At 45.7% G+C, this 13631-nt stretch overlaps 2 protein-coding genes across 7 annotated transcripts; one reads left to right on the forward strand and one right to left on the reverse strand.

Annotated features, from left to right (window-relative positions):
- The first annotated feature begins 1299 nt into the window (after window positions 1-1299).
- On the forward strand, window positions 1300-9057 carry METTL23 (methyltransferase 23, arginine). Of its 4 annotated transcripts, none has more exons than XM_066615981.1 (5): window positions 1300-1477; window positions 4583-4687; window positions 5348-5585; window positions 8508-8592; window positions 8830-9057. In XM_066615981.1, exons 1-5 carry the CDS (start codon window positions 1367-1369, stop codon window positions 8990-8992), a joined length of 702 nt encoding a protein of 233 aa, XP_066472078.1. In that variant the 5' UTR covers window positions 1300-1366; the 3' UTR covers window positions 8993-9057. The 4 variants fall into 4 exon arrangements, with proteins under 4 accessions (XP_066472078.1, XP_066472081.1, XP_066472079.1 ...); XM_066615984.1 differs by having other exon boundaries at window positions 1300-1407; XM_066615982.1 differs by having other exon boundaries at window positions 1433-1508.
- A 467-nt stretch (window positions 9058-9524) lies between these two features.
- On the reverse strand, window positions 9525-12474 carry SRSF2 (serine and arginine rich splicing factor 2). Of its 3 annotated transcripts, none has more exons than XR_010793822.1 (3): window positions 11977-12474; window positions 10416-11788; window positions 9525-9949 (listed from the first exon to the last, which is right to left on the reverse strand). XR_010793822.1 is itself a non-coding variant. In XM_066615987.1 (3 exons), exons 1-2 carry the CDS (start codon window positions 12336-12338, stop codon window positions 11485-11487), a joined length of 666 nt encoding a protein of 221 aa, XP_066472084.1. In that variant the 5' UTR covers window positions 12339-12474; the 3' UTR covers window positions 9525-10528; window positions 11479-11484. The 3 variants fall into 3 exon arrangements, 2 of the variants coding, with proteins under 2 accessions (XP_066472084.1, XP_066472083.1); XM_066615987.1 differs by having other exon boundaries at window positions 9525-10528; window positions 11479-11788; XM_066615986.1 differs by having other exon boundaries at window positions 9525-11788.
- Window positions 12475-13631: the final 1157 nt, after the last annotated feature.

Here is a 13631-nt window from a genome sequence, read left to right on the forward strand (position 1 = left end):
CCATCACCACATCCTGTGGCAAGGAGTTCCACTGGATACTTTCAGAGGTACTAGGCCTGAGGCGAAACAGAATGTTTCAGATCAGAAATAAAAGCGATCACTTATTTTCATCCCAATCTTTTTTTTTTGGTTAGCATCCTTCAGTCTTGGAAGACTATGGTATCGCGCTCTGAATGGTGGTTCTGGAACAATGTCCTCTCCAGTGCGCGAAGCCTGGGTAAAGTAGATATGGAGGATACACAGTTTCCCCATGCAGCAAATCCCCCCTCTCCATGTCGCTGAAATGGTCCAATGGAAAGGCAGAAGCCAATACGGCTGGTTCCAGCAGGTTGGTTCCAGCAGTGTCGCAGGAGTTGCCAGAACGTGACTGTGTTCAGCCATGAACTGCCTCAGGGACTCCGGCTCCGGATTTTGCCTCGAGGTTGACTCCTGAAGCCTTTTCCATAACTGGACGTAGCCACAAGGCAGTGGAGGTTTGGGATCAGAGTTTTCCTTCTCTCAGATGAGCTGCCTTCCCAGGCTGACGAGTCCCATCTACCAGGTGGCTGTTTAGTCACCTCTTAGGACAAGTACAGCCAAACTGAGGACCTATTCTTATCCCCCAGCCCCTAGGGGATATCCCAATCTTAAACTCATGAATTAGGTGTGCCAAGCCAATAAAGGTATATCCAAGGTTCTGTTTAGCAGGACCCTAAAGGGGGACAGAGTGCCTATACCTTTCACCATTGTATACAACAGGAAATTTGGGCAGGTGCAGCTTTTGAAGACCACAATCCTATCCACACTGACCTGGGAGTAAGCCTCATTGACTACAATGAGATTTACTTCTAAGTAGACATGCCTAAGTTTGGGCTGTAAAACCATATTTCCATGTTGCGCTGCAAACACCCTTTTCTATACAGTGGTGAAAGGTGTATGTTTGCAATATAGATTTCAATTTAATATCACGTTTATTAAATTAAATTAACTACATGAAATCAATATGTGAGTGTTTTTGGCTTTTATTTTGTCATGCCCTATATTTTTCCTTGGATATTTTGGGGTTCCTTGTCCTCTTTTTCAGTTATGACATCTGGTCACCCTGGTATAGGCACTCTGTCCTCCTTGTATCTGGTCACACACACAGGATGGATGGATAGATCTTCCTTGTGCGTGTGTTGGGCCTATGGCCTGATCCAGCGGGGCTGTCCAGCGCCCCACCCCTTGCCCTGACACCGCCCTCTCCACCCAGCTGCCTGCCTGCGATTGGCGGGGAGGGAAGGCGTCGCGCGCTCCCGGCTGCTGCCAGTGGACAGTCGCCACTTACTGCCTGTACACGAAGTTGCGGAAGCGGCGCGTGGGAGCCTCCTCTCCTTCCAGGGCTCCAATGAGCGAGACGGGACCCCACTCCACAGTGAAGCGGTACAGGTTTGAAGCAGGGCGAGAGGAGGGCGCAGGAGATCTGCTGCCATCAGAGCTGCTGGTGCTGATTCCGGAGGTGCCCATCCATTTCTTTAAAAAAAAAAAATGTATGCATCATGTGCTTTCTTTCTTTCTGGAGCCTCTGCACAGTGCCTGCGACTACCCTTCTCCATGGATCCTCCTGGGGGAAGGAACTGAGCTGCCGTCCTGTACACACTTTCCTGGGAGTAAGCCCCACTGACTACAATAGGACTTACTTCTGAGTAGACACTGATGGGCTTGTGCCCTAAACCAGTGTTTCTCAGCATTTGCCCTCTGCTGTACCACTTCACATGGTCACTTTTTCCAAAGTACCCCCAAAGTAACTGGCGATGATGGGCCCAATCCTATCCAATTTTTCAGTGCTAATGGGGCATGCACTTCATCCTGTGGTGGGGAGACAGCCACAGAGGCCTCCCCAACATATAGGAACACTTGTTCCCTTACCTCAGGGCTGTGTTGCGATTGCACCCGTGCTGATACCCACCACTCATTGAGAAACACTGCCCAAATCTGATTGAAATGAAATCTGTCATTCTTAAACTCAATTAGATGGCTCTTCAGGAGACAAGCCATGCATTTAGACATACCTGTCATTCAGTTTAGTGTGCCCCCCCCTCTTTGTATCCCATGGCAGGAAGCACTTGCAAGAAGCAGAATTTGAAACTATCTAATCTAAGAAGTAATAAGGGGCAGAATGTGTGTACTTCAAGCAAGTGGAACATGCCAAGGCAGTATTTTTCACCCAAGCCGAAAATTTGGAGCTGCATATCACTTGGAGATATGGTTAGGGACATTTGTGTGAAAGCCATTTAATACAGAGTGTGATGGGCAAGAACCACATCTAATACTTTCACTTTAGACTTTGGGTGCTGCTGAGGGAAATAACCTTTGGTTTTGATCTTTGTGACAAGCATTATTTAAAAAATAAAATGGGTATATATCTACAAATATATGCCTAATAAAGGTTTGTTGTTGTATGGATATTTCTACAAATGTAAACAAAGCAGTCCTGCTTTTGAAAGAGTTAGCAGTACTGGAAAGGATGACACAGTAACAGCAGTTAAAACCTTTTAACTACGTACATTCAGCATGGCCTCATAACTCGAACTATGTGAGCATTTTGATCACAGAACACAGTGGGTGTTCCCGGGGCAGGCAGGCAGGCAGGCGGGGAGCAGGCCAGGATCTGGTGTTTATACCAGATCCTGACCCTTTTTCCAGGCAGCCCAGGGCAGTCTCAGGCTGCTTGGATTTGCACTACCTCTTCAGGTGGCACAGATCCAAGTAGACTGATTAGGGCTGCTGCAGCATGACACAGGGTAAGGGGAAACATTCCCCTTGCCTTGGGCTGTGCTGCTTTTGGCCCCAAATTTGCACTGGATACAGCACAGGTTCTCTAGCCTGCCTGCTTCCAGCGCAAGTCAGGATTGCGCCCTTAAAAGCTTAGGATAATACTGTTGAATCTATAGATGTATGGCTTTGACACAATATATGCAGATTAATGAGGGAACTCCTTTTATAGCTGCTGTGGTGAAAATCCCTGATAGCCCTCTATTTTTTTTTTTTTTGTATTTTGTACTGTTCCATCACCTCAGGCTGCTCTGATGCCTCAGTGTTCTGAGGGGGCTGTTGAGTCATCCAGATACAGTAAACTATGCTTACCATATTGTGTGGTGTTTATTGTTGAGCATTATCTTTTTCTCCAGCTGACTGGTAAGTGAAAGTTTTGGGTTTGAGCCACTTCATTGGATTGTGAAGATCTTCCTTCACAATCACATGTGGGAAATTGTCACGTGTGGGAAATTCAGGGACTTAGGTGACCCACCCCCAAACCCCATCCCACAGATTGCAAAAAGCAGGGACATGCACTTCCCTTAGTGAATTTGGCCAAGTCCAGTATTGGTGCTCCTAATGCTCCATGTACATTCATCTGCCCAGCCTGCTAAAGAAAGGGTGCAAGCGCCAAGAAGCTGGAACAGTGTTAAGTTGGGTAGGGAAAGTACTTGAAGTTGTGTTAGGGTTGCTTATTTCCATTTGCATTTTAAGGGCCCAATCTTATTCAACTTTTCAACACCAGTGCAGCTACAGTGTAGCCTTGAGGCAATGGAACAAACATTCCTTTACCTTGTGAAGGCCTTGTTTTGCCAGATTCCCAGTCCAAGCTTCACTTAGAGAATTATGCCCACTTGAAGCTAATTAGCTCCCCTTCTTTCCCCAACAGGGCTGTAGTTCTGCCCTGCAGCAGTGTTGGACCCCACCACCAGGATAGCTCACCTGTTCGACCCGCAGAGATCCTTCTTCCTCCCCTCTCCTACCAGCAGCTCCTCCCACCACTACAGCAGCACCTTGGTCCTCAGCAGGTCTTGGGCAAGGCAGCCACACGGGATTGTCAAAATTTAAGGGGATTGTCAAAATTGGGGGCACCTTGTTAACTTGGGAGGAAGGTTTTTCCAAAGCACCTTCTTCTGGGTGGGCTCTCTAGGTTTGATTGAGGGAAGCAAAAACGATCTTTACCCAGTTCATTCTGTTTTCTAAGTAAAAAGAGCGAGTGCTGTGCCTGTCTTGTTCTCTACACCAGGGGTGCTCAAACTTTCAACTTTAGGGATGCTGGACCTTTAACAAGTGTATAGAAGAGAGAATTGCAGCAGGTGCAACTTGTCATCCCACAGATGACAAGCTGCACCTGCTGAAATTCTCTCTTCTATACACTTGTTAAAGGTCCAGCATCCCTAAAGTTGAAAGTTTGAGCACCCCTGCTCTACACTTATAGCTACCTAACAGAAAAACTCTAACTGCAGGCAAAACAAACTTGATTCCACCTTCTTCCCTGACATACTGCATATGTATTTGCTATTGCAGCAGTGTTAGGGCACAGGTCTAACCAGGTCTACCTAACCAGGTCTACTCAGAAGTAAGTCCTATTTTGTTCAATGGGGCTTACTCTCAGGAAGGTGTAGTTAGGATTGCAGCCTTAATTGCATGGTGTTAACCTAAGTTGCACTGTTTAAGTCTGATGAATCTTCTAGTTTCTTGTAAATAAACCCAGGCACAACAAAGGGGGTGAAAACTGAAAAACATACTTGCTTTAAAAAATGCAGCTGGTATTGTCATGTTTTACAATCAAAGTGTTCTTTTTCAGGTCCTTGATCCCCAGTATGGCATGTACGTTTGGCCTTGTGCGGTGGTTCTGGCTCAGTATGTTTGGTTTCATAGAAGACTAGTCTGTGGCAAGAGAATTTTGGAGGTACAAGTATCACCTTAGGTTTCTGTCAAGCTCAGCAGAAGATAAAAAAGCTGGAAATAGCCAATGGTCACTTAGTTCACTTTTCATTTTTAGAACAGAAAATGTACTACATATCATAGTTTTTATGCATGTCTGTTGCTTCTAAGCTGTGTCTCTCAGATCAAATGCACTCACATGCTCATCTACAGCAACTGCAGTTGTACCTGTTCTCATCAACATTTTCCTGAGCTAGAACCAATTAACAGTCTAATACCAACTGTGGATGAGATGATGCTACTGTTCATTTCTAAATAAGGTAACTGTTTTTTAAAAAGCCCAATCCTATCCCATTTTCTAGCACCAAATACAACCACAATACAAGGGAACAAACATTTCCTTACCTTGAGGAGGCCTCTCTGACGGCCTCCCCACCCCTGCATCGGCACCCACATTTGGGACCACTGCATCAGTGCTGGAAAGTTGGATCCCAAGACTGTTTTCTCAAAGCATTTACGTTGAAAACACCTTGGGAATCCGAGTATTCCATAGAAAAGGGGTAAGGAGGTGTGAATAAATGGCTTTGTTATAATTCCAGATGAAAAGCTTGGATGCAATCCTGAAGGCAGTTATATATGTTTAGCATTACTAACAGTATTCTACAAATCAATTTTTACTGTTTAGATTGGAGCAGGCGTGAGTCTTCCTGGGATAGTGGCAGCGAAATGTGGAGCAGAAATAATATTATCAGATAATGCAGAGTTCCCTCAATGTTTAGACAACTGTCGTCGAAGCTGTCAGATGAATAATCTCTCAGGGGTACACGTAATGGGACTTACCTGGGGTCAGATGTCACCCAACTTACTGACTTTACCACCAGTGGACATTATATTGGCATCTGATGTATTTTTTGAACCAGAAGGTAAACATTCAGTTGAAATTCATTGTACCTCACTTACCATTGTGCAAATGCTGAAAATCCATGTGTGATTATGCTAAAACATGACACAAAATGTATTTTCTGTGTATCGTCTATGAGAAACCTGAAAACTCCCTCCATTATCTTTTGCTTTGCAGGTTCAAGATTTTCTAGTACTTGTTTGTCGGTTTGTATATGGTATTTTAGAGTGAAGACAGGTTCTCGTCCAGTGGTGTTTCATCCAGATTTTACTAGGGGAACAATGGGGGGAGGGGAGAGACAGGGGAAACATTTGCTCCTGTCTGTATTGTATTGGCAACCTTCAGTCTCGAAAGACTATGGTATCGCGCTCTGAAAGGTGGTTCTGGCACAGCGTCTAGTGTGGCTGAAAAGGCCAATCCGGGAGTGACAATCCCTTCCACACCGGGAGCAAGTGCAGTCTGTCCCTGGTCTGTCTCCCTGGCTATGGGCCTTCCTTCTTTGCCTCTTAGCCTCAGACTGTTGGCAAAGTGTCTCTTCAAACTGGGAAAGGCCATGCTGCACAGCCTGCCTCCAAGCGGGCCGCTCAGAGGCCAGGGTTTCCCACTTGTTGAGGTCCATCCCTAAGGCCTTCAGATCCCTCTTGCAGATGTCCTTGTATCGCAGCTGTGGTCTACCTGTAGGGCGCTTTCCTTACACGAGTTCTCCATAGAGGAGTCTGTGCTAGCTGCTAAATTGGGTAAGGTAGGCAATGAAAATTACAAATGTATTCTGATTGCAAGAGCCAAACTAGGATTAATAACTTTGAAGCTACATGAAAAAAATTACAAATATAATTTACATGCGTTTCCTTAAGTACACAATGGATTAAATATTAAATCAAGAGTCAAGACCCTATCTTAGATTTGTATATATCTTCTAAATAACAGGGACCATCTAGTGTGAATTTTTCACAGCTCTGCTACCAGAGGTACCAAGGATTGGCTCCTTTTTTTGGCATGTGAAATGCATGCTTTACTCTTGAACTAAGTCCCTCTCCCTTATGAACTATATTCATTGCTAGAGTTCGGGACTTGCATAACTCAGAGTGCAATTATAACATCCTCTTCAGCTGGTGCAGCAGCCACTGTGCTGGCCCAGAGTGTCACAAATGTGCTATTAAGGCATGACGGTGACGATTCAGCAGCACTGGCAGAGACTCCTGTACTGCCTTGCCAGTGCTGCATTCTAACCCCAGGGCCACTGGTGCAAGCAGGTAAGGTGCCAAGTGGCACAGGAGCCTGAGAAGGGTGGATTAAGACTGGGGGGGGGGTGGAGTTGGTGGAGGCCTCCTCCACTGTATCCTAAACCTCTTCTCAACCATCCAGGCCTTACACTAGACTTCTCAGATTCACACCAGCTAAATAGCTGGTGCAGATCCAAGAAGCTCCATAAGGCAGGCTGCAGCTCAACACAGGCTAAGGGGAAATATATACTCTTGTCCCAAGTAGATCTCCAGTTGCCTCTTAACCTGTGTTGGATACAGCACAGGCCATGCAGCCTGGCTGTACTGGCACAGCATTGGGCTGCCCATTTTTATCCCAAGTTAGAAAACCAGCTAAACCTTGTTTGCTCTAAGCCAGGTTAGTGCCTGCCATGAATAAGTAGGGATTACAAGCAGAACTTGTACATATTTTTGTAAATTCTTTGAAAGTTAAATCTGGATGCTCCAGTTTTTTAATTCCAGTACAATACAGGAACTATCATCTGCCCCTTGCAGTGATATGCAAGAGGTACCAGTAAGACTGTTCCTGCTTCTGCAACAATGCCCTACCATTTAATATTCTCAATGCAGTGAGGGGGAGTGCATATTTTTTTCTACAGGTAAAGTAGTAGTGAAAGGAAGCACAATAGTATGGCATTTTCTGTGCTAATCAGTCCTTGCATGCAGGCTGAAATACAGGCTACTCATCTTGAAGTAGGACTATCCTATTTTGGCAGAAATGCAGTTATTGCACCTCAGCAGAAATGCAGTTATTGCACCTCAGCAAATGGGTATAGAAGCCTGCTCAAGTTCTGAAACAATGTTTCCAAAACAATGCAACCACACCAGTCTGGTTCTGAGTTTAGCTGATGTCAGAAAAGCTTTGAGTACAGTAGGATTTTAAACATAACCCATTAAAATTTAGGGTGAGGTTAATGTAGAAACCAGAGTATGTAAAATAAAAAATGAGCTACAAGCAGCATGATTCAAGATTTTAGCACAGAGCAATTTAAATGAGTTAAAGGGGGGAAGAATGGCATGCTATAGTCGCAGAAGGCAACTTGTACAAGCCCTTGGGATATTGCAGGCTACAGCTAAAGCACAGAAAAGGCTGAAGTATACAAAAGCTTAGAAATAAGAATGAACGAATCATTAAGTTCTAACTTACAAAATATTGTTTTGATGTAATATTGAAAACCAGCACTCAAGCATTTCTGCCAAAATAGGGTAGTCCTACTTCAAAATGAGTACCCTTTATTTCAGCCTGCATGCAAGGAGTGATGTTGCAGTAAGAGCTTAGGACAGGGGTGCTCAATGGGTGGATCGCGATCTACTGGTAGATCGTGAGACAAAATGAGTAGATCACGGGAGTGCTAACCGCCCCTTCAGGTGCCTCTGGGAGGAAACGCCGGGAGTACAATGAACTCATTGAGTACAATGGGGCTTACTCCCAGGTAAGTGTGGCTAGGATTGCAGCCTCACAGCCTAATCCTAGGCATGTCTACTCAGGAGTAAGTCCTGTTATACTCAGTGGGGCTCAAGGTATACCAACATACATTGTACACATAAATGTTATATGTTATGATGGCACGAACATTGTAAAAAAAACTCTGGTAGATCTCCGGGCCTTGCTGGGTTTCAAAGTAGCTCTCGAGCCAAAAAAGTGTGAGCACCCCTGGCTTAGGAATTCTCTTATTTTGCAGACTTTGAAGATGTCATAAGCACAGTAAAATACTTAATGGAAGAGAATCCACATGCTCAGTTTTGGACAACTTATCAAGTTCGAAGGTAAGGCTACCCCAAAACACATTTCCCATTTTGAAATATGAAACTTGGTTCAATCACTTAAACAAGTGCTTTCATACCACATCAGGTGCATACACTGGTTTTTAAAGGTACATATTCATTTTGGTTCCAAGTTATCACTCTGAACTTATTAATGTGAATTAGTAATTGAGAATCCAGTCTCAAAACACAATTTTGGTAACTTAAACCTGAATTATAACAAGCATTACTGTTTTTCAGTGCTGACTGGTCTATTGAAGGATTACTGTGCAAGTGGGAGATGAAAAGCATTTTTGTGCCCTTGGAGTTCTTTGATGCCAACAACGAACACCTAGCAGGATCTTCTCTACCAGGGAGACACACTATTGAAATGATAGTTATCACTACAAATAAAGCAACTTAAGTAGACTCTCCAAGAATTTTAAGAAACTCACTTTAATGTGTAGAAATAAAGTTGTTTCCTCTCCTACCCGAACAGGTTTTGTGTATATACTACCAAGCTTACCATTCAGTTATAATAAATGCTTAATGCCAAATTTCTTGTATATATAAAACCCTGAAGAGGATGTGCCAAGCCTTCTGCATCCAGCCTAATTCCCAGAATTTCCCAGTGCCCTCTTTCCCAGATAAAGGTAGTTCAACAATAACTATCCCTACCATACATGTGTGCACACTTTGGGGTTTGATGCAGCTGCTCCATCAGGCAGATGGGAAATTCTGTCTAGAATGTTTTATTTCTGCACTGTCTAAAAAGTGTCAAGTATTTTGATATTTTCCTTATACTCTGGTCATGCAGAAAGGGGAAAGTACAATCCTCTTATTGTGCTTTATATAAAAAAAAAACACAAAGTTCATGTAGGTATTTAAGAACTAATCTGAAATGAGAATGCTATCAGCTCTCCCTCCAATATAAAGAGTGACTCAGGACATTAACATTTCAAAAAAAGTTGAACACCAAGTGTTTTATTAACTACAGACACAATGGTTATAGTACAGGATGTTTTAAAAGATACACCAAATGGATACTTACAAAGGAATGAATCAAATGCTTTTAATGTTACATTTTTAATATGCAAGTTCACATATGTAGATGGTCTAATTTACCATTCTGGAAAAAATAAGGTGTGTATATCACCAGCTAGATGTGCTCACTGTATGCTCCGTTATTTTTATGCAAGGCCCGGGTGACTGGAAGTGCAGTTGTCAGGCAATTTAATTAACTGGACAGCCATTTGTTTCTGCACGACAAGGCATCTTTACAGGAGCAATCAGGAGAAAACAGGAAACAGCCAAGCACTCTGCACTGCAACACGCCACCTTAACAGCTAACCAGCATTACTCAACTGCTACACAACTGCGCCTAGTGCACAAAAATACATAAGAGAAGAGATTAGAATTGTGTCTGATAAAACAAATCTTTCAAAATAACTGTCACCTGTAAAGTTTAATGTTTGACTTGAAGATACTATTTCAACTTAGGCATTTGCAAATGCATTTGAATTTAAAATTTCAGAATTTGAGAAAAGGCAAAAACTGAAGATTTGATCAGCATTTAAGCTATTCAGCATATTATAGCTGCATTTCCTTAATATTAGACTTGAGGCAGCAATTAGTTACCAGTTTACTTGCAAACAACTCAGCACTATATGAACAAAAATGAAGTTTTACCTCAAATATCCAAGCCAATAATGAAATCTGTAGTCGTTCACTTCACTAAATTACAAGAAATTTGAATAATAGCAACAAAATGGCACATAAATGTAAAAGTCTGCCATTTGAGGCTCAAAAAGTAAAGTAAAAAGTTAGACAAAGTGTTACAAAATAACCTTTTCAACAGCTGGTTGCTTGTGCCGGGGTCACTCCAATGGACTAGCGGTTCATATGCTCATTTCTCCTCCAAAGGCATCCTTTATGTAGGTTTCTCATTTATTTGATGAATCTAGGTTTGAAAAGGAAATAGTTCAGCAAAGGTACACCTTGTATTTTATGGATGGTTTCAAATACCTAGTAGTACTGGCATTGTCTAATTTCACCAGGTTTTAGAAAGATGTGCAATTCCCACCTCCCACCATCACATTGATACTACATGTAGTAGAAGTCATGAGATTTTTGGAGATACTATTGAATCTCCATTAATCACATTACATAGTCTCGGGCTGGGATTGAACCACCCTTAAACTGAATCCAGCCCAATTTACATTAGATTACGCATTGGCTCTTCTTCAAGACTTTGAAGAGTCATTAAATGGTTGCGCAATCTCAACAGTTCCAGGCCCCCTTCCTTTGAAAAAACAGGACCAAACAATTTGAGGGAGGTTAAAGACACACTATCCATTTTCCCCACCCAGCGTATCCTTAAACACCCACAATTACACTGGAGAAGAAACTGGTTGCCACAATCTCTTACATTCCAACTTCCATTTTTAAAATATTAGCTGATGTTGAGCACTGTAACTTCCGGCCTAGGTCTTCATTGACAGGATAGTGTATCTTTAACATTTAAAGACAAACCTGCTCCAATACACGCCCACAGAAACTGGTCCCTGGAGGATCAGCCAAATCAGTTAAAATCTGCAATACTGGCCATTATTCTTTAAGCAAACAGGAGACCGCAGCTTTAAGGGGGAAAATGCAGATGTTGGATAAGAACAGCAAGAAACAGTCATTTTCAGAAATAGGTGCGTCTCAAACAATAGTTATTAAAAAGCAAGCCATTAATTGCAACACAACACGAAGAAATCCCCTGCAAAAGGTCGCTTATTTACCGGACCAAACGAACGCCCTCCTCAGAAACTACACGCCCCGCTAGGTCTTTGCTTGCTCCAGAGCACCACAAAGGTCCCAGTGCCCGCTTCAGCATGCGAGTCTGGAGACCACTAAGCGCGTTACCGTTTCCTAGGACGACACGGCTCCTTCCTCCTCGGGAGACTTGGGGGGGCTCTTGGAACGGGACCGGGACTTGGACTCCCTCTTGGAGACGACGGGGGGGCTTCTCGACCGGGACCGGGACCTGGAGCGGGAGCGCGACCTGGAGGCGGAGGAGGACTTGGACTTCGACCTCCTGGCCGACCGGGACTTGGAGGTGGAGCGCGAGCGGGAGCGCGTGCGCGACCTGGACTTGGAGCGGCTGTAGCGCGACCTGCTGCGGGACCTGGATCGGCTCCTACTCCGGGAGCGGCTTCGGCGCCGTCTTCGCGGGCTGCAGGACAAAACAAAGGCGGAGGCGGACAATGTGGGTCAGCCAGAGGCGCGAAGGCGCTGCGCCCGCAGCCCGACCCAGCGCCACCGATTCCCACCGGGCTCGGGTGGAGGACGCACGTCCCCTCCCCGTCACGTGGCCCACACACTTTCCCGCCGACCGCGGCCCGCCTCGGGAGCCTCCCCTACCTGCGACTGCGCCGCCCGTAGCTGCCGCTCCCGTAGCGGCGCGGAGGGGGCCCGCGCCGGCTGTGGTGCGAGTCCGGCGGCCGGCCGTAGCGCGCCATCTGCACGCGCAGCTCGCGGCCGTCCAGCACCGCGCCGTCCATGGCGTCCATGGCGTCCTCGGCGTCGCGCTTGTCGTGGAAGCGGACGAAGGCGAAGCCGCGGCTCTCCTTGGTGTAGCGGTCGCGGGGGATGTACACGTCCCCCACACGGCCGTATTTCTCGAACACGCGGCGCAGCGTGTCGGGGGAGGTGCGGTAGGTCAGGTTGTCCACCTTCAGCGAGGTCATGCCTTCTACGTCCGGCGGCGGCCGCCCGTAGCTCATCGTGGAGGCGGCGCGTTCGGCTTTAGGGGGAGCGGCGGGGCCTCGTCGAAGAGCACGCGGCCACGGCCTACTCCAGCGCTACCACCATCCCGCACCGCCGCCACGAGCAACTGAGCGAGGCGCCGCCCCGCGCCAGTACTTAAGCGCCACAAAATGGCCGCCGCCGACCCGGAAGCGCTTCCGCCCGCCGCGCGCGCGCCTCTCGGCCCCCTCGAATTAAAACCCGTTTTCGTGACCCGAAGTGAAAAGCGGGCGCGGGAAGCGCGAGCGGGGACGGCCGCGGCGTGGAAAAAAAAAGAAAGATAAATAAACCCCCGAGGTTTGAACTCGGAAATGCCGTTAACGGAAGACCCCGGAAGGACTTCGATATGAATTTTCCTCAGGCTGTTTGAAAAGCCCAAGAAATTTAAGAGTTGTGTCGTGGTCTGTTGTTTTTTTTAAACGTATAAAATGAATATAGGTTCGTTTTTTTAAAACAAGGTTTGAAAAAAAAAATGTCAACGCATTTTGGCTTCAAAATGGCGGTGGTGAAAGGGGGCGGGAAAAGCAGAACGCCCGTCCTGTGAGGGAGGGAGGGAGGATGGGCACGTGACCATGGTGCTCGCGCCGCCTGCGTCAGCTCAGCGCTGTACCCTGAAGGACCTGAGGCGAGAGGCTCTCTTCCCGCTGCCGCAATGAGAAGCGCGCGCCAGCAAAGCGCCGGGGGCGTGGCTTTCTGCCAGCCCCGCCCAGGCGGAGCCTTGCGCCCCTTTTCAGCACAGCCGCTCCGAGGGAATGAGGGCGGCAAGCTGTGTGTGCTTTCCTGAGACTCAGTGGGGCTTGCTTTTGAGTAGACGTGCCCAGGCTTGGTTGGCTGTCCTTCCTTCTCCTTCCCCAACCCAGAAGGAAAGCCTTTGGCGGCAATCCTAGCCACGCTTACATTGGAGTAAGTTCCATTGGCCATAATGGGACTTACTTCTGAGTAGACATGCTCAGGATTGGGCTGTTTGCCCACTACAGCTCCTCACAAAAGTAGAAAATCAATATTGATAATAATATTATTACTAATAATAATAAATCATTATATATAATATATACAGTTATACCATATAAATCTATTAGAAATATTTAAAACTGATCCTCCTTCTCTGTTTGCAGGGTGACCAGGTGTCATTACCACAAAAGAGGACAAGGCATCCAAGGAAAATGCAGGACATGGCAAAATAAAAGCTGAAAACACTTGCATATTGATTTCACATGGTTAATTTAAATACTATATTACTTATTATTGATTTTAAATCTAAGAACATAAGA

This window comes from Tiliqua scincoides, chromosome 2, assembly GCF_035046505.1.
Source record: "Tiliqua scincoides isolate rTilSci1 chromosome 2, rTilSci1.hap2, whole genome shotgun sequence".
Lineage (NCBI taxonomy): Eukaryota > Metazoa > Chordata > Lepidosauria > Squamata > Scincidae > Tiliqua > Tiliqua scincoides.

Excerpts from the sequence above, each read along its gene's own strand:
- METTL23 (XM_066615981.1), top strand. The coding sequence starts at position 1,367 with ATGAGCGAGACGGGACCCCACTCCACAGTGAAGCGGTACAGGTTTGAA. Across the intron at positions 4,688-5,347 it reads GTGGCAAGAGAATTTTGGAG|ATTGGAGCAGGCGTGAGTCT; the intron begins GTACAAGTATCA and ends TTTACTGTTTAG. Across the intron at positions 8,593-8,829 it reads ACAACTTATCAAGTTCGAAG|TGCTGACTGGTCTATTGAAG; the intron begins GTAAGGCTACCC and ends ACTGTTTTTCAG.
- SRSF2 (XM_066615987.1), bottom strand. The coding sequence starts at position 12,338 with ATGAGCTACGGGCGGCCGCCGCCGGACGTAGAAGGCATGACCTCGCTG. Across the intron at positions 11,789-11,976 it reads TACGGGCGGCGCAGTCGCAG|CCCGCGAAGACGGCGCCGAA; the intron begins GTAGGGGAGGCT and ends TTTGTCCTGCAG.